This window comes from Ascidiella aspersa, chromosome 7, assembly GCF_963924565.1.
Source record: "Ascidiella aspersa chromosome 7, kaAscAspe10.2, whole genome shotgun sequence".
Lineage (NCBI taxonomy): Eukaryota > Metazoa > Chordata > Ascidiacea > Phlebobranchia > Ascidiidae > Ascidiella > Ascidiella aspersa.
Window position 1 is genome coordinate 27858460 of NC_139453.1, and position 24013 is coordinate 27882472.

General features: G+C 34.0%; 2 protein-coding genes across 3 annotated transcripts in view; one reads left to right on the top strand and one right to left on the bottom strand.

Annotated features, from left to right (window-relative positions):
- Positions 1 to 18816, top strand: part of LOC146138780 (ribosomal protein S6 kinase alpha-3-like) — a 29355-nt gene extending 10539 nt beyond the window's left edge. The window contains exons 6-17 of the mRNA XM_083393843.1: positions 217 to 397; positions 7163 to 7233; positions 8497 to 8580; positions 9877 to 10049; positions 11074 to 11249; positions 12092 to 12217; positions 12463 to 12549; positions 13104 to 13265; positions 14479 to 14640; positions 15372 to 15566; positions 15986 to 16149; positions 16676 to 18816. Coding sequence (XP_083249969.1) covers positions 217 to 397; positions 7163 to 7233; positions 8497 to 8580; positions 9877 to 10049; positions 11074 to 11249; positions 12092 to 12217; positions 12463 to 12549; positions 13104 to 13265; positions 14479 to 14640; positions 15372 to 15566; positions 15986 to 16149; positions 16676 to 16775 — 1681 coding nt within the window. The 3' untranslated portion in view covers positions 16776 to 18816. The remainder of the gene's footprint in view (positions 1 to 216; positions 398 to 7162; positions 7234 to 8496; positions 8581 to 9876; positions 10050 to 11073; positions 11250 to 12091; positions 12218 to 12462; positions 12550 to 13103; positions 13266 to 14478; positions 14641 to 15371; positions 15567 to 15985; positions 16150 to 16675) is intronic.
- A 2021-nt stretch (positions 18817 to 20837) lies between these two features.
- Positions 20838 to 24013, bottom strand: part of LOC146138781 (uncharacterized) — a 28069-nt gene continuing 24893 nt past the window's right edge. For both annotated transcript variants that reach the window (XM_083393675.1, XM_083393674.1), the window contains exons 22-24: positions 22944 to 23003; positions 21717 to 21845; positions 20838 to 21346 (exon numbers count right to left, since the gene is read on the bottom strand). In XM_083393675.1, coding sequence (XP_083249801.1) covers positions 21327 to 21346; positions 21717 to 21845; positions 22944 to 23003 — 209 coding nt within the window. In that variant the 3' untranslated portion in view covers positions 20838 to 21326. The remainder of the gene's footprint in view (positions 21347 to 21716; positions 21846 to 22943; positions 23004 to 24013) is intronic.

Consider the following 24013-nt stretch of genomic DNA (forward strand, 5'->3'; position numbering starts at 1 on the left):
GAGAGAAAATGTACGTCGATTACATTTGACATTGTTGAAAACAAGAGTCGAAAAATTACATTTACACTTGATTAAGGTTTTAGCTTAACATGTACGACCCAATTACATTAAAAACATTGCCGCTTCGAACAGTTCGGCAAACCTTGACAAAAACGAACAAAAAACTGGCCTTGTGCAAATTAAAGAATAAAAGCAACATCATGTTTACTTCCACAGCATTCTTCTGGATGTTGACGGCCACATCGCTCTCACCGACTTTGGTCTGAGCAAGGAATCTTTGGACGGCTCGGAGAAGGCCTACTCGTTCTGCGGAACCGTGGAATATATGGCGCCGGAGGTTGTGAACCGGCGTGGCCACGAACACTCGGCCGATTGGTGGTCATTTGGTGTCCTAATGGTATGTTGTCTGCTGTTTTACAATGTATTTTTAGTCCGATTATATTAGATCAGAGAAAACATCATGTGTAGTATAGGAACTCCTTAGTTCCAATGTGATACTGAATTTATTTTAGCATTTCATCAATGGTCTGCAATATTTTGTATTCATTAATACTTTTTATTATATCTAAATATAAAATATTACTAATTGTGTGCAGAGCATAGAGATTGATTGAAAAACATGAAAAAACAATTTTAGTTTAACGTTGATAGAGTCATAAAATGCTTTTTGGATACTTTTGTATTTTAAAGTTAGCATCTATTATTACAATATTCTACTATACTTTGACTGCCCAAATAAAAAAAATATATAGTTATGAACCTGGTCAAACGAATATTTGTGAAAAATAACACCCTTAAAAACCCTCTTTAACTGCAATGTTCTGTTTAGGTACTGGGTTACACGTTTAGCTACAATCACTGTTAATATAATACCTTTTTGCGCTATATTTACATAAATATACTTAAGATATGCTTTTTATACATCCTTTGTTTTGCCAAATTTTTAAAACCAAATTTGTTAGCTTTTTTATGGTAAATGCATATAGTTTGAAGGGATTTTCGATACAGTCTTTGATTCAATTACAAATTGTGAAAAACATAAAAGTAGGTGGTTTAAAATGGGGGTGTGAATTGGCTTGTGACTCTTAAACATTTCCACACCTGGGCGTGCCGAAAAGCCCTGCGCAAACATTGCAGATGATAAACCCACACGTATCGGTCATGTGTGCGTTTTCCAATATGTGGAGTTGATGACACGTGTGGCCAATGCAGTCGGTTAGTTGATTAATTGGAAGTAACCACAATGACATCATTGTGCTTTAAATAGCTAATCATTAAGGGCCGAATGCACCAACCCGGATCAAAGCCCGATCAGATCAAATATTGCTGAGTCAGCGATCAAACTAGGATCATCTTTATTTTGGTATGCACCAAACCTGATCGCCGATCAAACCACGATCAAACACGCATATTTGATCCGAAAGTTAAACCTTCGGTGGTGCAGGTTTAAGTGCAGGATCAAATGACTTAACATTGACTAATAATGTATTTTTGAAATCTAATCACAAGTACTAAACTTTTAAACAGTAAACTAACACTAAACTGTCATTTATGAAACATATAAAATGATTTTTACGTTTTTTATTCATCGACATTAGACACCTAAATCATTTGAATTGCGGACCTAGTAAAATATGTAAGTAACTTTGAAAACACACCAACCTTTAAAAAAATCACAAAACCTCAAAATAAAACACGAATCCAGACCTAAAACGTGATCTGGTTTATTTATTTACAGATATATTTGCTTTAGAAAATACTTAATATGAATGCAATTGATGTTATAGAGGAAATAGAAAGACCATTGCAAAGTGTTATACTTGACAGGTCCAATCCATTTGAAGAATATGACAGTATTCAGTTTTACAATAGGTACCGGCTGAGTAAAGAATCCGTGGTTGACTTATTGGCTATGATATCGTTAGACCTTGAGCATCATTCAAAAAGAAACAGTTTTATTCCCCCTATGTTGCAGCTACTTGTCACTTTAAGATATTATGCTACTGGACACTTTCAGAGGTGTGATGGCGATCTTGTAGGAATTCACCAGTCTACCACATGCCGTATCATACACAGGGTGTCAATTGCTTTAGCTTCCAGAAAAAGGAACTTTATTTCACTTGAACTAGAGAGCTTAAACCAAGTAAAATGTAGTTTTAAGGAAGTTGCAGGATTTCCAGGAGTAATTGGTTGTATAGATTGCACACATATTCCTATTGTTTCACCTGGAGGAGAAAATGCAGAAGTTTACAGAAATCGAAAGGGTTATTTTTCTATAAATCTCCAAGCTATTTGTGATCCGAATATGTTGTTTACTAACATTGTATGTAGATGGCCAGGCTCCACACATGACAGCAGAATTTTTGACAACAGCTCAATCTGTTATCAACTCGAACATAATATATTTAAAGGACTTTTGCTTGGTGATGGTGGTTATCCTTGCCGCGCTTACATGATGACCCCGTTGCGCAATCCTGTTAGTATTAAAGAGAAACTATATAATAAAGCACACATAAAAACCAGAAACATAGTTGAAAGGATGTTTGGAGTGTGGAAGCAACGATTTCGTTGTTTAACAATACCAGTTCGCACAAAATTAGAGAATTCTTTACCAATAATTATCGCAACAGCTTGTCTGCATAATTATTGTCGTAGAAGAGGGGATGTAAGCCTGCCTGACGATGAAATCTATGATCTGCCCAACAATGACTTTACTGATGAAGCCTCAAGTGCATCAGGAAATATTGTTCGACAACAAATAATTGATAATTGTTTTTAATTGTTTAATAGTAACTGAAAACATATTGAAAACATGATGATTATTAAAAAAGGCAGTAAACTGCAGCATGCAATTAGACAGTATTAATATTTCTGTTATGTAAAATATTTATGGTATTCTTATTTGTAAGCTGTGACCACAAAATGATAAAACAATACAGGGTCAGAACATAACTGTAAATTGTGGCCATAGATAACAAATGAAATCAGTGAGTAAATCATTCACATTAACTGTTAGCCATGGCCACAATTTACGTCATTGCCCAGTATTGTGTGAATAATGAATATTATATTGGGGTAAGTGGTTACACCTTACAAACAAGAATACCATAAATATTTTACATATAACCAAAATTGCTAGCAATAATCACTTTTCTCAAGTTGACATAACAAAACAACCCTAAAAATGTTAATTTAACTGTTAACTAATTTCGATGTTCATCATAGCTGTCAATTCCTAGTGATCTGTATTCTCATCTGCTTGATTTCTGAGTTCTTTTTCAAGTTTAAGCTGTAAAATTTTCATCTTGATACTATGCCTTTCCTGTTTTTGTTTGAGAACTGTTTCTAGAAATGCCTTTTTTAATACATTTATGTCATTCTGGGTGACATTATTTTTACATTGCTTCATTCTTTTGACTGGCGGACTGTCTTGAACTGACGTAGAACTGCTTTGCTGTAAATCTATTCCAAAAAAAAGTTGATTATTGTTCATTATAAGTAAAACTTGACAACTAACTAAAATCTGTATTTAAGACTTCTAGCTATAACATAACTAACTAAATTTGTAATGTAGTTTATACCTTGATCTACGTAAAGAATAGTTACTGGTTCTCCAGTGTCAGATGCTGTTAGGTCAAGTATTCCATCATCATCAAATGGGTTTTTCAATGGGCTTATTTGACCTGATATCATTGCTGCCATATATACAAAACAAATTGGTAGTTAGTTTCTTTATAAAATAAGTTCTAAGTCATTGTTGGCCAATATTCCAAATATGGTAGTCAAACTATATTCCTATCACAGCAAAAGCAAGGTATTGTTAGCTAACGGTAGCTATTACTTAATAAATTTTTAAACAGATTTCTTTGTAAAGATACATGAACTAACTAACAATAAACGACGTCAAGTGCGTTTACTTAGTTTTAAATAACAAATTACAACATAGAGTTGATTTTAACACAACAAATGGTATATTAGTGTGTTTTGTTGAAGTTACTTTTTGATATAAAATACCATTTATACCTTCAACTTTTTGCAGCTGAGCATCTTCAGCAGGTGTCGGGCCTCCAGCTGTCTGAAAACGCTCCCTTCTGACATAAGCCGATTCTTTTTTGGCCCTTGATTTGAAGTTCTTCCACAGAACTTGAAGCTGCCCTATATTTCTTGTTGCATTTGTGGATTCGGCATTAAATGCCTGGCAAAGTTTTTCCCATGCCTTATTTTTTGCAGCGGCTGTTACGCAGTCTGTTTTTTGCACTCTAAAATATTTTTATAATTGTCCATTAATTGGACAAGTAAATTCTTTTCAAAGTCGGTGAAATTGGTTGACCGGGGCATATTTTATTTTTTATTAGCAGACAATATTAAAACAGTATTATACTGATGATTTACTGACTGTAAGAACAAAAATTAAACAGGGAAAGTACCGAAATCTCGTTTCCATAATTGATTTTGATCGGATCAAGCGCGGCTCAACTGATCGTAGTTTGGTGCATACCAAGTGCCTCAAAAGATCAAACTGGGATCAGTTGATCTTAGTTTGATCTGATCCTAGTTTGATCTGATCCATGATGGTGCATTCGGCCCTAAGAGTTCTGATACAAAACAAACATTCAGCATTAGCCATGTTCTGGTCCAGACTTTCCTAAGTCTGCTTTTCAATGCAAACATAACTCTATTTAAAATATTTGACACAGTCATTTTCCAAGCGATAGTTTTTTAGCCAGATTTGAATTTATGTTATATATTCATTGAAACTGCATAGTTTTTATGTGATTTAAAACGTATAAGGATTTTAAAACTTTTTTTTTGGTTTATTAGTTTTGCATGATGCTGAACCTGTTAGTCAAAGTCAGTTATAAAAAACACAAATAAAATTTTTTAAAGTAAAAAATAGGAAATTTCTTTGTTTTTAGGGCAAAGGGCTGTCAATTGTCATGTATTTTATGGTATTTAAAACAATTTTATTGCCACTTGATTTCTTGTCGTTCTGCTTGACCTTTTGCCTTGTAACCTCAAATAAAGCAGTTTCCTGTTGGGTTAGTTCTGAATATGGAACAATGGTGGCTAAATAATTGGTTTTCTGTCACATGGTTGGCTTGCAGGCGTTTTTTTTAAAGGGATTACTTTATACATAACTTGCATCACCGAATTTTACAAAAAATCTATGTTTTTGGAAATAGACTTAATTGAATAACTTGTAAGTTTACAGCGTGTATCACTAAACCTGATAGAAATTTCAGGTTTTAAATTGGACAAAACAAAGATTATTATTTTCGGTTGTGTTATTTGTTTCCAATTCTGTTTTTTTGTATGGGCCATATTGTAAAGTTTTACCGCAGATTTTGTAACTACATCTAGCCTATACTGTATATTTGCCCTTAAAAGTAAAACCACTTAAAACAATTTAGAGGTGTCCTTTTCAAAATTTGAAACAAGATCCCCGCTTATTATTAACTTCTATCCGTACGTCACATTAGCCGGATGTGCCTATTGAATATCCTTTGTAACATTTTGTCAACAAAAAGGATCTGAAAACTGGGAATTCCCCATGGTATCTATATTTATTTCAAATGCGCCCATTGTCTTTTCGCTGTATGGTACTGTCCTCCAAAAGGCAACAGCAATATATGCGTTTAAAGTAGTCTAGAGAAGTAATTATCGCCTGTTGTTTAACCCTTGAGATCTTATGACACTGGTATGTGTTCCCACACACTTAGTCATCAAAGACAATTGCTCTGTAGTATGTTACAGAGGGTTGTGGGCCTTCTCTCTATATATGTGTGGGTCCCTTGATGCTTTGGAGAAACGTCACGCTGTGGAGAATAGCTTGTTTGTCGTCTGAATTAGCTTGTTTTGATTACTGACTGAACTAATTGGAGTTACTTAATGGCTTATTTTTAATGCTTTGTGGTCCAAACAGCCTGTCCATTTATAGCTACAGCCACGCCGGACATTTAAATTTAAAACTATGGATGAAACATTTTGTTATTAATAGACCACTTCTATGTAAGTCTACAACCAAAAGTATTTGTTTTATATTTGGTTTGTGTATTTTACAAAATAAATATTGAACAGTGTTTGACTTTTTTACCGTTTTTGTATTCAGTACATGTATAAATTAAACTACTTAAAGCTCCAGCCATGCTTATAAAATCTTGTTTGTTTTTTTGGATCTGTTTATTCATCTTGCCTGTTCATCTCAGTAATTTCTGGGAATGCCAGTTGAACATGATTTGACAATTCCTGGAAATATTGCAAGCTAATTTCCTTACAAAGTCTACAACGTTTTAAACCTGAATGCTTTCCTGCTTAATGTTATTTAAAGATTTTGCCCAAGTCCAATCATTAATTTCTTTATTTGTTAAAATATTTTTCTTTTGTATTTTTTTGCTTATATTTCTGATGGGAAACCTATGCTTTACCAATGTCATTTTTTTATTTGTAAATGTTAGTGGACTTCACATATTTGATAAAAACCTGTACATGTGAAAAAAAGCACATCAACTTTTTGCGAATAATTTTAAATTTTGCGTTTTGTAAATTCAATTATTTATAGAACTATTTTGTTTTTTTATACTAGTAATGCAATTTGAATGTGGAAACAAACAATAAGACCTAAAAAGCAACCAATACCCCCGTCGTTAAGGCGCCGCTGTTTTGGGACCGGATTTTTGCCCCTGTTTGGGGTTATTGCTGGGTAATGGCTGGGGTTAGAAAATGGATTAGGATTGAAATTATTAGGAAAGTTAGTAATGTACTTAAGGATCAGGTTTGGGGTTAGGTAAAGTGTTGTTTAGGCCTGATTCTGGCCATTTAGGTCTAATTCTGACTTGTTTAGGACTTATTTTGATTTAGACGGTACTACGACTTTTAGGTATTAGTCCTTTTTTGGTCTTATTCCTAACTGTGGTTTATTTCAACGTGGATGTTGTTCTTATTCTGGTCCTATGGCTGGAGTCTGTAAGCTTGATGTTCTGAATAAATATTTTGACATTCTTGGGTACACTATCACATATCTGTAATGTAACTTAATAATCACAATAAAGCCAAAAAGATGAAGACATTTGGATACGCACTTGTATGAACATCAGCTAATACGCACATTATTCTAATATTTTTTACCATACTTATAATCTACAACTTATTTTGTTAATTTCAGTATGAAATGCTCACTGGCCAACTTCCATTCCAAGGCAGAGACAGGAAAGACACAATGACACAGATCTTAAAGTAAGATTGAAGAAATTTTTTTCGTAAACTATTTAAACCCTGCGTGGTGACCTAGGGATTTCTAGGCTTTTACTGTGTTTTAAGGAAACATTAACCTTCAACACAATAAATGCACTAATAAACATAGAGTTCGGTATGAAATTTGGCGTATGGTTGCTTCTCGACTCGCTCCTTTCTGAAACTTTGTTGCTCAGTTTGTAAAGCGATGGTCCTGGTATGGCACGAGGTCGTGAGTTTGAATGCCACCGCAGGCTAGTTGTTTTTCTAGCCTTCCCTGCTGGCATCATTAAAATTGACAGATTTTGTGAGTTTGTGATGGCTTTCAGCGTACTACTATGAATAACATAAATAACACAAAGTAGAGTGCACAGCACAAATTTACCACACCCTGATTGGGCTAGAATGTTATAAGTCTTATCTGAAATACATTGTTAACTGTTGTTTGCTCATCATATTGCTTTAGTAGTATAATTCATTTCACATTCTAGTGAATTCAGTGAAGATAATATTTTTGTCTAATAAGCTTAAGACATAATTTTGTTTGTAAACTATTTTGGCCGTGATTGGACTAGAATGTTATCAATTTTATATGAAATGTCTCAGTAAAGTGGAAAATATTTATTTTTTGTAAATATCTTGTTTAATATAAAGCGCTTATACTATTATACAGCTACCTTTAACTGTTGTTTACTTATTTTAATGCTTTAGTAGATGTATAATTATTTATTAAACATTCTAGTGAAGTCAGTAAAGATAATCTTTCTGTCTTGACTGCAATAAAAACATAGCCCAATAAATATTTAATGTTTTTGTCCGCTGGTTTTCCTTTGATGAATCTTTCATAAAAATATCAGGTAAAACTATGAAATCTTTTAGACAAGATCTTTATGAAGGATCAGCATATACCAGCATTTCACTTTTTGAGATTAGTTTGTTTTTACTTTTTATTTAAAATTTGGTTTAAACTTTTAGTCGAAAATTTTTTGATCGAGTAAAACAGTTTTTTTTATTTCCACAACAACCCTTTAAATATGTCCTACCTTTGTAACCACCATGGAGAAATTTTTTCGATACTTGGGCTAAAAAAGCTTAAAATTGTTACACTTGTCGGATACCTCAACTGAAAAATAAGAAAAACACACCTATAGCAAGTATATTGTTTTATATGCGAGATAAATGAATTAATTTTATTCACTAAAGACCAATCTTGAAAAAAACTTCCACAGTTATGCGATTTTTGTTAAATTTTGAAATTTTTTGCAGAGCCAAGCTTGGTATGCCCCAGTTTCTTAGTGCAGAAGCACAAAGTCTGCTGAGAATGCTTTTCAAAAGAAACCCAGCAAACAGGTTGGTAACATTTTTGTTAATTTGTTTAAAAAATAGTAAAAGATACATACACAATTACACATACATACATAAAACTCTCAACCACAAAATCGAGTGTACAACACACCACAAAATACAGCTACAGAATTTGGAGTTATATCAATTTTTGAATGTTAATTGAGGCTCTGTTTTGTTCGAGTCATTTAGCCTTACATCCATTTAACTTGCTGGTGTCTAGCTCCTCAAAAAATGCAGTTCTGTTTTGAGGTTGTGAGTTAAGTCTTCTTGCTAATTTATTATCTATTTGGCCTTTCCACCGTCTGCTCGTCATTCGATTTGCTTTTCTGTTTTTACTAGTGGCTGTCAGTGGCCGCTTCACTCATCATTTTTTTTTTTTATTCTTATGTTACTTTAGTGATCCGTAGGGCTATTATTTTTTGACCTAAAATATAGGAAATTTTGACCTAAAAATAATTTATTTTGACAAAATTTTGACCTGTTAAATATACATCGATTTAATAACCTAAGCGTCGTTAATCACACGTTTTTATACCGTATATTGCTCTAATAAAGATATAATACGGTTAAAATGACTTTGAACATAAATCAAAACTAAATTGTTTTGATAAAATTGAACGATAAATTTCAAAACAACTAACCGGCCAATTTCATAAGGCTGACTAAAGTTTTTTTTTTAGTTTTGTAAACGATTTATTTGTAATAGATTTTGACTTGAAAAATTTTGACAAATTTTGACCCAACGTGTAAATTTTGACAAAATTTTGACTTTTTTAACAAGTCAAAAAATAATCGCCCTAGTGATCGGTGTTAAACAAAGTTTGTCTTAGTTTATGTCAGTTTAGGAGGTATTTTGTTTAATTAGTTTACATTTTTAATATTGTAAATATATTTATACCATTTATTTCTGTAGATAAACTAATGATGCCATTGATTTATATGGCGAAATGCATATTTACATTAAAAGTTTTATACCTTGCTGACTGATTGTTGTTCGCAAAAATTTTAGAACTTTTATCGCCAACATTATGTGTTATGTTGGAGGGCAAGAATCTGTTGTGGAAACACATACTAAACTCGTACTAAAAAAAGTTTGAAAATAACAACCTGTCCTTTAGCTTGATAATGAATTAATGTCACTATAAACTGAAGATGATACAAGACATTAACTAAGATGATAGAAGCTCGTAAATGATGATGTCGATCTACTCGACCTTTTTGGCTTGTAATTCATTATCAAGCTACATTAAATATCCATGCACAGTTTACTCTATCCTTTAATACTCCAACTGTTTGCAGACTTGGCAGTGGCAGTGACGGAGTTGAAGAAATCAAGCGTCACGCTTTTTTCGCCAGCATTGATTGGAACAAGTTGCTTCGCAAAGATCTCGATCCTCCGTTTAAACCTGCTACCACTAGGGCTGAGGACGCAGCTTACTTCGACACTGAGTTTACATCACGTACTCCAAGAGGTAGAGTTTGTGGCTCTATATATATAAATATAGTTCAGAAATGAACCAAGAGGTAGAGTTAGAGCAGAGGTGTCCAACTCAAACATGCCAAAATGCCAATTTTTGTCCGTCTTAAAGTTTTCTATTACTTCCATGATTTATTATTTGTTAGCTTGGTAAATAGCTCCATGAAGTGCCTAAATATTGGCTATTTTCCCAGGTTACTTGGGAACTCTTACATCCATTAGTGATTAAATATAGATTTAACTCCGTAGTACAGGTAAAAATAATTTGTTCGAAAGATTCTGGCAAAAAATATTTTCTAACACTTTTCGGTTGTAACGTCTAGAAAAAAAAATAACTTCTTCCCGTATTAAATTTAGTGAGTAATTCTTTCTGATATTAAAAGCTCTTTTTTACAAACTAAAAACGTTTATTTACCCATTAAAAACTTTTGTTTATTTAATCAAGCAAACCAAACACAATAACTGGCCAAAATTGCTTTTTTGCAAACGTTTGTTTTAAGCCTACCTCTGAAGAGTGGCCTTAAGTGTAGCAGTAGCCAATGCGCATTACTGCACAAAAGAGTCTGTCGGTGACTTGACTTTTGCTTCTTGTCCTTGCTTTTTGTACAGAAAAAGAAATAGCGTTGAATACAAACTTTCCATTTAAATTAAATCATTACATTTTATTATTGAGTTACAAAACTTGTTGTCATAAGTTTTTCTAGCTTAAAATTATCACTAACAAATTCCTATTTGACATCTAACACATCCCTTCACTTTGATCAGGGTTGTAATCACTTCATGAACCTCTTTTCGGCAAAACGATTTGACTTGACTGGGGTCATTTAGTTTAAACAAATGTCTTTGCTTGACTTGGATTCAAGTAACTTATACATTTTACTTAACAATTAAAGTGCTTTAATTAAATACATTTTAGTTTGGAATATTAAATGTAATAAATGTTAACTTGCTGTTTGTTTTTCAATTGATACAATGCCTTGCAGTATTCCTACCCTAATTAAATGTTCCTTCTTATCCAGATTCTCCCGGAGTTCCAGCGAGTGCTGCAGCCCAACAACTTTTCCGAGGGTTCTCGTTTGTCGCTCCGACTCTCGACCAGGAGAAGGAGGTGAAGCAGGTTGCTGAGGAAACGCAGAAAAGCGCCGCTAACTCGTCGCACAGGGATTACAGCGGAACCGCTCTGCTCACCAACAGGGTACAGTTGAAAGTCCCTAAAGAGGGCGTTTTTTATAATTCTTTTATGCAACATTATGTTCTTTGTGTTCTTTGCTCACCAACAGGGTACAGTTAAAAGCCCCTGTAGAGAGCGTTTTGTAGACATTCTTTTATGCCTTATGTTCAAAACACTAGAGATCGACTGATATCACTTTTCAGGCCGATACCGATAACCAATTTTTTATGTTTTTGCCAAACGATACCCGATATCAATTTTTTTGTATAACTGGGATATGGTAATAAATTAAATTAATACAAATTAAAGTCCAAATAGCATTTCAGTTTATCTACCCATTCCTATATTTATTTAACCCTTGTTTTGCAAATTAACATTGCATGATACTGAAAGAATATTTTTTTGGCAAAAATAGGAAAATTGTTTGTTTTTTCTGAAAAGCTATACCATTTTTTCATAACAGAAAGCTATACCATTTTTTTCATGACAAAATATTGGCTGAAATTTACTGATACCGATATATCGGTCTATCTCTACAAAATACTTTCACAGGGATTACAGCTGAACCGCTCTGCTCACCAACAGGGTACAGCAGAAATTTATTATTTTTTTTAAGAAGATTCACCATTTTTTCATTAAAAAACAACAAATTTCTAAAATTCCCTTGAAATCAGTCTTATATAATCTGGAAAATATAACTGCCACTTTATTGACATATTTTGCCAAAAATATGCTAAAAAAAAGAAATAAAATGCTGTTTTTTCTCTGTGGAAAATCTTTTTTTGATTTTTTTTGTCTTTAATAAATTTATTTGTCTGTTTTTTCAAGCATTTAAAACCATCTGACAATAATATATTTCCATTCAGACTCTGGCTTCATCACCAAAGAGTTTTTTCGACGAGTACGAAGAAAAGGAGGAGATTGGCATTGGTTCTTACTCAGTGTGCAAACGTTGCATTCATAAAGCAACAAAGAAGGAGTACGCTGTTAAGGTGAAATAAATCAACTTATTCTTTATGATTTTTTTTTTGCTGATGTAATATTGTAGTAATTCCACATGGTAATTTGTTCAATTTTAACTGACATTTACACGTAATTTTCACGTCACGCCGAAAAAAGGCTAAGAAACACTGTGTTAGAGCAATTCTTTTAAACTCTTCCTAACCAATCTGCAATATTATTCACTTATTTTCACTGTATTGTGGCGTAACATTTTGATAACCATTCTCGATTGCAGATCATATTCAAGAACAAGCGTGATTGTGAGGAAGAGGTTCAGATTCTTCTTCGCTATGGACAGCACCCCAACATCATTACTCTTAAGGTAAGAGCATTAAGACTTATTTTTTGTGTTGTTTTTAGGTGTTTTTGTGTTACCTTTTAAACATACATGTGACTGTATTTATCAGGGGTCTGTTATTTTACTGCAGCTGAAACCTGTCAGTTTGACTTCTTTGCGTTACATTACCATCTGTGTTTTTTTACTACGAACTTTTATACCTACTAGTTCCGACAAAATTATTTTTTTGAATTTAAACATTTTTTCGAATTAGTCAGTTCAAAAAGAAAAAAAGTATACGTTTTCAAAAACTAGTCCATTGAAAAATAAAAAAATATACGTCTCAGTGGCTCGTACGAAATTTGTCTCAAAAAGCAGCAAAATCCAATCCCTCGATTCTTATCGCGGTACACTACCTACCCTGTATTGGCTTGATACGATGTTTAAAATCAATAAAGAGATATTCGAAACGTTAACAAAATGCCACCTACATCATTGCCTTTAATGTTCCTAACTTCCTACTACGTCTTACTGCAGCCTCCAACCATTATGCTCCACAATCCCACAAATTTCATACAATCACTATCAAAACTTTCCAGGACGTTTTCGACGATGGTCAACATGTGTTCCTCGTCACTGAACTGATGAAAGGGGGCGAACTGCTCGACAAGATTCTCAGACAAAAGTTCTTCACTGAGAAGGAAGCTAGTGCCGTGCTTAAAACTGTCACCAAGGTCGTCGATTATCTGCACAAGAACGGGGTAAGAAATAAACACATAACTTTTATATGTATAAAACAGTGGTCGGCAAACTGTGGGCCTCGGCCCAAATGTGGGCCGCAGAGCCTTTTTTAGTTGGCCGCGAGTTACTTTTGAATAGCTTAGTGTTATCATGTAGTTGTGGGCCGCGTGAGAGCTTGTACGTTCATTGCACTTTATTTTAAAATTTGTGTGGGCTAGGACTGTTATATGTCTTAGCGTGGTTCAGTCCCACGTGCCAAATGTGGTCCGGGGCCTGTCGAACTATATTTTTTGTCAACTTTTAACTATATGTTAGCCCCCAAATTGTGGCGCTTTGCGCGTATATGTTTTACACTTTGTTTTGGGCATCAGGGACACGTAATAATTCACCTTAAAAACAAATATCCTGAATCCGCCACTGTCCGGTAATAAAATCTTGTTTTAGGCAAACATATATAAACAGTATTGCCGCAAAGTTGTTACATCTTAAAATGTATTTTCTTGTATTTGAATGAATTGAATGAAAACTGAAAAATATAAAATTTATTTTTTGTCGATTATATTTGCACAAGAACGGGTCAGGCAATAAAAACGTAACGGAGTAAAGTGACCTCAACTTTTTTAAAATAGTTTGGGGATCCTCTAAAAGACGTACCTAATCAGGAATGCCGAAATATCGTAATATTTTCCATCATTACTCTTTTCTCTAATGCGAAATTTAAGAAAACGAGCTGAACGTTATTAAATCTAGTAAAAAATCCTAATTTTTTAACCATCTATAAAACCGTGGTGTTACCTTCAAATGCCTTTTATCGTTTGCTTATAAAATCTTTCAAAAACCTTGCGTTTTTCCCAAAAAACTCTTTGAATTGAATTTATGTGCAGCCTTATTTATGTGCGAGGAAAATGACGTAGTAAAACTATTTGTCATCGTGTTGACCATGGCATTTCTACTGTTTTATTTGCGTAACATATTCAAAAACACGAGTCATCCAATTTCCGGTCTTTAAAAACAAATAAATTTTCTTTCAATGTCTTTCAGTTTATTTCATAAACAAGTTTTTTTTAACCTTGATCGAACTACCAGATTCGATAGTACACTTATATAGTAATATCAATATTTAATTTAAACCAGTGTTTCTTCCCTAAAATCCAACTTACAACAAATAGAAACTGTTCTTCCGCGAAAATTCTCTTTTTATCAATCGTTTCCTTCCCGGGACTTTCCCCTCAGGTGGTCCACCGCGACCTGAAACCCAGCAACGTTTTGTACGCTGACGAGACAGGCAACCCAGAGTCGATCCGAGTGTGCGATTTCGGCTTCGCGAAGCAGCTACGTCATGACAATGGACTGCTGATGACGCCATGCTACACTGCCAACTTTGTGGCGCCAGAGGTGAGTGGTTTATTCGACGTTTTTTTTAAGCTGGGGTACGTGGACCTTTTGAAGGCAGCGGTTCCCAAACTTGTCTATAAACTTGGCCGGTGGACCCTTTGCAATTATTTTGATATTTCGCGGCCCTATAAAAATTCAAGGATCAGATGACCCATGTTTCTTGTAGTACACTAGTGCATTCACAATTTTTTCTAATGTAACAACTTTATAACTAATGCGAACGATTCGCTGACAGCAGGTTGTACAGCATAATGGATGCTTTATGATGCCAGAGAGACATCATAAAACACGCTATATTCTTGAATAATAAAGCATGAATAAAGACTAATATTGATGACAGATAATGTTTAAAACATCGCTAAAGCCTAATATTTAAAAACTTTTAGACTAATTCTCATTGCGGGCCCTCTGAAACTGCTGCACGGACCCCAGTTTTGGAACCGCTGATTTAGGGAAACGTGGACAAATTTTGGGGTTTTCATTAGATAAATAATATAAAGTTGATATTTATTTATTATTTTATTTTTGTGCGTAAAAACGTCAAACACCCAATTTTTCGGCGTAAAAACGTCAAACACCAAATTTAATTTTTGTGCGTAAAAAAACGTCAAACGCCAAATTTATTGTGCGTAAAAACGTCAAACACCAAATTTTTTTGCGTGAAAATGTCAAACCACTTTTTTTTGTGCGTAAAAACGCCGAACACCAAATCAACCACCATATATTTTAAGGTGCTGAAAAAGAAGGGTTACGACGAGGCAGTGGACGTATGGAGCCTTGGGGTGCTTCTTTACACAATGCTGGCAGGATACACGCCTTTCGCCAACGGTCCCGACGATACGCCCACTGATATATTGAAGAGGATCGAAGCTGGAAAGTTCAATATGTCAGGAGGAAATTGGAAGAGCGTCTCGGACATTGCAAAGGTGGGAGAATATTTATCACAAAAACAATTTTAGTTCGTAGATTTTGATATGACAGGTTGCCGCTAGTCTTTAAAGTCTGTAAGTTTCTTTTAATTGTTATGCGCATTAAACATTTTTTTAATAAAAATTCTTTGTTTTTCTATAGTATTTGAATAGTCTTTGAATTTGATTTTGATTTAATAGGGTTGTTATAAATGTCTTTTTTATTACGTGTTTATTTAGCAATACAACACTATCACCGATTACTAATTATGCCGACTGTGGATTCTAACATTCATTATTAATTTGCGCTTATACGTTTGAATATAGGGTTAGGGTTTTTAAAGGTTTTCGTGTCTCGGGACATATGCCATGATGTAATGTTTTTCGTGTTCTGTTTTTCTGTTTTTTTTTCATCCTTTTCTTCTTTATTCCTCCAGGACTTGGTTCGTCGGATGTTGCACGTGGATCCCAACCGTCGCCTCTCGTCTTCCCAAGTTCTAATGCACGCTTTCGTGGCTCGTCCCGACCAACTGCCAGAGTTCCACCTGAACCAGAGCAAAGACTACAAGTTCGTCAAGGGAGCAATGTCGGCTATGTTCAGGTGAGACGAAAAAATGGTTTTGTGCAAACGACTTTTATTTTTATTGCATTTACAGTTATTGATAAACTTTTTAAAAACAGAAAAAAAATTCGTTAAAAAAAAGAAAATCATTTTTTTTTAAAAAGAATGTTTATTTATTATTATTTTTCTGTTAACATACTATTTTTTATTAATATTTTTGGTATTTTTTACCTATAGTTTTAACTTATCACCTGCTGTGCTTTTAAGGTGTACAATTTATTCTTGATGACACTTTTATTATTTTTAGTTAAAAAACATCTTTAGATTAAAGACCTCCTTAAAAATATTTATAATCTCGTTTTAATAAACACAATTTTAAAAAACTTTTAAATTTGCCTTTTATGGTAGAATTGCTGCCATGATTCACAAATCTTGCTGAAATATACCAAAAAAATTATTTGTTATATGATGAGCGGTATCTGCTTTGATCCGATATTACCAGACACCCCACATCCAAACTTACGTATCTAACAATATTCAACTGAACCCTTATTTTACCCCACAGCGCCGCTCGTTCTCACAAGCCCCTAAACCTGAACCCAGTGGGTACATCCCTTCTGGCCCAGCGCCGTGGGGTCAAGAAAATCACCTCCACCGCCCTTTGAAGCCCCAAAACCAGACCTAACGCGTTCCAGACCCCTGTTGCAAGAAAAAAATCGCCCTGCAGTGCCATCCAGCGGCCAAGCGAGCCGCCATTTTCTTTTCTCCCAGCTTTGTAAAGTAGAAGATGCGACGATGCCTTAGCCAATTCCAAGTGTGCGTTTTCCCCTTGTTTTTTTGCGGTCGTTCTTGTGTATAGTGATTAGGGCGCGACCGCACTTTGTATATCCGATGTGTTTTGGCCTCGATCCCAGTAGTAATGACCATATTATGTTAATCGTGTGTGTGCCGCTACTAATTCCCGTTTTCGCCCGAAAAATCGTGTCTTTTTTCCTGTTGCGTTCTCTCGCGTCGCCCCTTTTTCTTTTTTTTTTCGTTTCTCGTAGAGCGGCAGTGGCTTTGTGACGTCACACGCGCGCTGTAAAGTCGTAAATATGTGGAAATTGTTCTGCCTAACTTGGCTATACCGGGATTAGCCGATTTAAATCACGGGCTTTGGTGCGAAAAGGCCGAAATGCCCGGTGTTTAAGGCAAGTGTAATGATGACTTGTGTCAAATTGAGAAGTAATCTAGTCAAGATTAAGGAAACGAAGTTATTGCGACTTTACAACGTTGTAGGACGGTAAACATATCAAAGCACTGCTGCTCGACAAAACTTATGCGCTTCCAATTGTGGATATAATAAGTCTGTTCCATCCTTTAGCGGTAAGTCGTTGCCCTTAAACGACAATTCTTAAACTCCCTAAAAATTGTACCGTTTTTTGGTAAAATTAAAATCTGCAAAAGCAACTGTAAAAATTGTAATAGATGTACCAAAATCTGTGTAAAAGCTAAAAGTGCTGTTAAGTATGATTTTTTTTCAGAATTACCGTATAGGTAACCTACAGAAAAGATTACCAACCTGTTTAGTGTCGATTTACCCTTTAGAAAGTGCGTTTCTCCTTTTCTCGCGCTTGCTTCGTTTGTAGCATGCTTCGGCCGTCCTATTAACACGCCGTAGTTTATCGAACCGCGTTCATAATTAACCCTGTGTGTTTCGTCGCTCTTGCAGCAAAATAACGCTGGTTTATTGACCGGTAAAATTTCTTTAAAACTGCGTTGACTGGACTCTACGATGTTAGTCGGTAGCTGTTTGCACCCGTTTAAAAAAATGCCTTTCTTCGCAATTTCAGCATTACAATATTTTGTTTGTTAAAAGCATTGCACACAAAGGGTGTTTCAAAATTTGATGAACACAAGTGTATTTCCAAATTGTACCCGGCTTTTTTATCCATTCAGTTGGAGAAAAAGCCGTTTTTTCAAAGCATTTTTTTCGAGATTTTTGTAGCAGCCAGCTCTAAGTTCCGTGTGTACAAAGTGCCAAGCGAAAACTTACTTTAACGTTCGACCCCCAGCCCACATTTTCTACCTGCACACAGCCATAGGCGGCGTGATATATTCTCGAAGCTCAAGTGATGTTTTTGCACAAAATAAAAACGCTTTGCTGTTTTTTTTTCGCTAAACGCTATTCGGTCGCTTAGTTGAAACGCCTGCGATTATTACAGCAGTTCCAACCGAAAATTAAACGTTGTTTGAAATACTTTTTTTTTACCCATTTAAAGCCAAAAACGGTCTTTAGTGTTCGGTCGATAAAAAGGTCAGTGACTTATTTTTTTTTCATTTTTTTTGATAAAATTTCTCAATTCACCCGAAGCCCCTTATTTGTTTCTCGTTGTCCCCCTTTTTCGACTAAAAACCCGTATTATAGAGTATACATTTATATTTAGCTCTCGTCGTTTTGTGTGCCGCTTACGCCTAACCCTTTATTTCGTGTCAGACCGGTATGGCCGCGTTTTGACGCTGTAAAGCGACTTTTTTTTCATTTTTTTTTTCTTTTTTTAGTAGAGATCCGGACGATTTAGCGTCGCTTTGTTTTTCAAAACCCCGATTTTTTTCGGTTGTAAAATCAGAACCTTTCTATATTTTTTTCTCGCGCTTCATACAAACTGTAATTCGGCCCGTGCTTTCGTTGATATATGAAGAGATGTACAGCAGATTGTGTGTTAGTAAAACTCGGTTGTACATTTTGTCCTGGTAACTTGCATATGCACCACCGGACACACCTACTAAAATTCCAAACTGAAAACAGAAATAAACTTTAAAAAACTTCTGAAATTCTTTATTTTCCAGTTTCCCTTATATAATCTGTGTGTTGCTGAAAATTCGGCCGATATTTTATGGACCAATTATTTGTCGATTGCTAGAAAGGGCTAATATATATAGCTCGCACAGGTTGAACTACGCAAGACAACCTGTGATTCTCGTCCTTTTGCCAATCTTTAATTTGTCATGGGCATTGGGCAATCTACCGCAAAAAATGCGTGTTTGGAATTTTTCTAATTGCCCGCAAATCGACGTAATTATCTTACAGCACCCTTGTTACTCTTCCACGCGCCTTAATCGGCCACTAGTCAATTTTTTTAACAAATTTTCACCAGCTGGTACATTGCTACTGCCTCAATTCCCTTTTCTAGTTGAAGCAGCAGCAGAAAAAAAAGCATTTTTTTTTCTCGTCTCTGTTTCATATTTCGCGGTATGACAACTTTCCCTGAAATGCCTATTTTCGCCGGTTCCGTGATTTTTTCTCGCTATAAACGAGTTAATTGCGAGTGGTATTAGAGATTAAAAAAATAAATTGCATTTAATTATATGCAGCAAATAAAGCACACACACCGAAATACGTTTCGTGTTGTTTTATCGTCGGTTTTAGAAATGTTAGCTCAAGTGTGCTGTACAGCAGCAGGGTAATCAGGAGGCACTTTGTAAAGATAAATTGTATTGAATTCTCCACAGGCTTTGGCACCACCGTGCTTCATCAGGTCAAAGTAGAAGTCTGCATTATAGCAGTGGTAAAAGTAAAACATAACTGTCTCCTTGAATGTATTTAAGCTAAGATTTCAGTTGCCTATTTGCGCACGAAGGCGAACGATAACCTCCAGTTTCAAAGGTTAGTTGTTTTAGACTCAAAATTTCTAGTCGTCCTGGTAAAAAAAATTATTCATTGATACCTGCTGTGTAGCCTTGTAACAGTCAATCAAAACGTTCCACGGGCAATCATAAGGGATATTATGAGAAATTTTACAGATAACTAAAAATTGTAAATCAACACGCGATTTGATTGTTAACTTCCATAACCAGTGTTTTACTCGGTGAGTTTAAAATGCTAGGATAATGTTTGATTAAATGCAAGAAGCTGACAATGATTTGACAGATATAGGCATATTGCTAATTCTAATATAATTTGTGATTTGTTTGTGTGTCTATGCTAGTTCCAATTTAATACTTTGCGATTTTTTTAAGGTAATTTTGGTTCAAATACTGTATACGGCCTTTTTTAGCTCTTTTAACCTTAATAATGTTATTATTATTATAATTGTATAATCAAACAATTTTATCAAAAAGAGAATCTTTTGAAAAAATGTTAAGTGTTTTAAATTAAACAAAAATATTTTAAAATTTTATTTAAGCATTTTATGACTTAAAAAGAAGGCGGGAAAACGATTAACTGTTTCTAAAACTCAGCGACTGTTTCTAATTGCAAATCATGGCTGAATAAAGCAAGTTTCTATTCACGCAATTTAACAATACCTATCTACAGTTAAAGGTCGATTTGATATTAATCCTTAAGACAAAAACTAAAAAAAAATAGGCGTTGGGCTAAGATCCTGCCATATTTTTGAGCGCTGGTCTAGAATCCTACCATTCGCAATACTGTAACCGGATCTGAAAAATTACAATACGATTTATCACTAAAAACGTTTATTTACAGTAGTGCAAATTAAGTTTATATTTATGCTCCCATATTTCTGTCTAACAATTTAATTTTTGTCAACTAGTTTCGTTACTATAAATAAGAATCTAGACCAGTGCCAAAAAATGTTTCGATAAAAGCTAGTTTGTGCTTATTGAGGCCTTTAAAGGTAACTTGTGATAAACTTTGGTGCAATATTTTTAGTTTGGCGCTTACCCTTTAATTTTGACATTAAAAATTTAATGCTTCTTTTAATGTTTTTTTTTGGTTGGTCAACAGTTAGTTCAACAATTTATTTAGTATTTGTTTATTTCACATAGCTTAAAGTAAGGAACTTCCGAAAAAACAATACCAAAACTATACTTGCTTAAATTGATACAAAAGTACAGTAAACAATGAATCCAAGGCAAAGCATTGATTGAGGTATGTACAGTTCTGTAAAGGTCTACTCATACCAAAGTAACATCAGTATACCAACCAACACATAAGCAAATGTAATACAGTATTGGTACATTTGAATTTATCTATTTATAGGAATACAAATGAATACAATCCACTCATCATTCGATATATATATATATAAGTCTGTAAACATTTTTGTTGGCTGTTAATATAAATACATTCATTGTTGTTTACTAACTAAGTCGAAAAAATTGTAGTTTCATTATTTTCACAGCCTTTTTTGCAAGTTTGTGGACACTGGTTTGAAAAAGATATCATCATCACAAAATTCTGAAGTTGAAGACATTTTTCTGAAAGGCTTTTCCTAGACATTTTCCGGTTTACCTGTTTAAAAAAGTATGTTTCAGAACAACCTTATATATTTTGCGAACATTTGTATGAGGGGCCAACAAACAGTTTGTAGTCTTGTTACGAAGCTTAATCCTTATTACTAACTTGCTATATTTACTTGCAATGTTAAAATAGTAAAACAATTCTAAAAAGTTTGATAGTTGGCACAATAATTTCTGTGCACTGTCAGTTAAAAAGAAAATGAATTAAAATATTAAAATGGTTTATGTTCATGGGCTCACTGCTAATATTTTAATGCTGACCATGAACAGTTTTAAACCATTGTTTAGGCAAATTTTGAAAGCCACTGGTCTAGTCTCTTTATGCTATTGGATTTTGTAGATCAGAGTTTTTGTTTACTTACAAACTTCACATGATAACGGGCAAGTGTCTTTCAGCGCTTTAAAGCTCCCGCAAACATTCCTCTCTTTAATGGATTTGCATGTAGATGGAAACCTATCCTCGCATTTTCCGGGAGTTGTTGGCACCACAACTAAACAATAAATTGATTTAGTAATGTACAGTTAAAATCATTACCGATATTTCTCTTAAATTGTCTGCATTTTTTATTATATGGGTTTTATAGTTGCATATCTTTAAAGGGACTTCCAGCCTTTGAGGCTAAGAACGTTATTTTGTCCATTAAAGTCTTAATCCGATTAATTTTGGACTTATTTAGACATGTTTTTTCCTTTCCCTCGCAGCGCACCTAACAGCCTTCCATGGCATACCATTGCGCCGCAGCGTACCGGTTGAGAAACGCCGTTGTGAAGCCTCAAGTCAATGACTTGTGAGAATTATTTGACCTAACTGCATTTAAGTCCCTATTTTTGCAATGGCTTGACCTGACTGAAGTAATATAGGCAAAATAGCTTGACCTGACTTCAGTATTTGGGCAAAATACCTTGATTTGAATCAAATCTTTTAGGACAAATGACTTGAATAAAAACATTCTTTTTTTTTATTTTTCAGTATTATTTGGTTAGTTTTTTACACCATTTTCTGCTCAACCGTTTTGTTGTTAGTCGATCAAAATTTTACTCCTGATCTTACAAATTTACTAATTAAAAATGTATTATTTGTTTTTGATAAAAATGACTTGAAAATTGAAATGTTATAACAATAACACGGACTAGAATTGAAGTTATTTTTTCAAATAACTGCTTTTACAATACTGGTTAAAACTTTCAACATCTAAGAAATCTATTTTCTTGTTGCCAACTTTTACAGTAGCATATGTATAAATTCTACATTAAGAAAAAACAAATGAGTATTAACTAGACTAGATACAGGATTAATTATACAAAACACTAAAGAAAAAAACTATAGTTGTATAGGTATAAAATCTTCATTTTAGAAAAGCAAATGAGTATTAACTAGTTACAGCATTAAATATTTAAAATCAAAATTTAAGGAAACTAAAGTTGTAAAAGATTTATTGCTTATTCTCCAAACGATTATGGCAAAGCCACTAAAATAATGACAATGACACTTGTTCTATCGGATACTGAACAGACAAAAAAAAATTAGAATTTTAAAGTGTTTCTCATTAGTAACATTCTTAACTAATGTAAATGTTGAATAAACTCACCAGCACGTGTTGTGGGGGCTGGAGTCCTGGGTACTGGAGGCCTTGGAGTTCCAACAATTGCTGCAAGGCAAAATCATGTTCTGTTGTTAATATTTAGATTTTTTATTGCTTGCTTTAAGGTTGCCCTATGCTTCATAGCAGGGTTGAGCAACCTTTTTTGTTCGCAGGTTAAAACCACAATTAGAAAGGTTCCTGTCGGCCATTAAATTTTAATTGTGTAGACTTTATGCATCTTATTAAAACAACCGCACTGACTGTTAGTCAGAGATCAGGTACAAAACTAGAATATTTTGCAACTAAAATGGGCTTTACCTACATTAAAAAAAACTAGATTTTTCTTTTAAATAATCTTTGAATTTGCTTGTGCAGGTTAAGTTGTGTTTAGAAAGCGCCATAGTCCAACAATTTTTTAAACTATTTGTGATTGTGTTGACTATGGCCTTTATACTGTTTTGTTGTTAGAATTATATAGTAATACACTTTCAGGTTTCTTAAAAAAATATGGTTTATCTCTTTAAATGTATTTAAACTTATTGGGGGCCAAACGTATTTTAAACCCCATATTTTTCCGTTAAATAATCTTAATTTTAATTTTATCTTCAGCTCAAGTTATGTGTTTAGACAGCGCCATATTTTTTGGTAATTGTTAAACTGTTCTTGATTGTGATGACCACGGCTTTTATACTGTTTTGTGTTTTCAACTTATGTTCAAATTGTGGAGTGATACACCGATATTTGGCTTCTACCGATATATCAGTATCAGTAAATGTAGGCGGATATTTTAGTACGAAAATATGATGTAATTTTTCCTGCACAAAAAATAACTTACCCATTTTTGATAAAAAAACAATTGGGTTTTAGCATCACACCAAGTTAATATGCTAAATAATAGTTTAATAATGGATTAAGGTATATAAACTAAAATGATAGTTGGAATTTTTTTTAATTAATTCAAGTTTTGAACATTTCCCAGGTATATATATAAAAATCGGGTATCAGTCCAAAAAAGTGATATCGGTCAATCTCTATTTAAATGTATTTTTCATAAAAACAAATGGTATGGCTTGGTT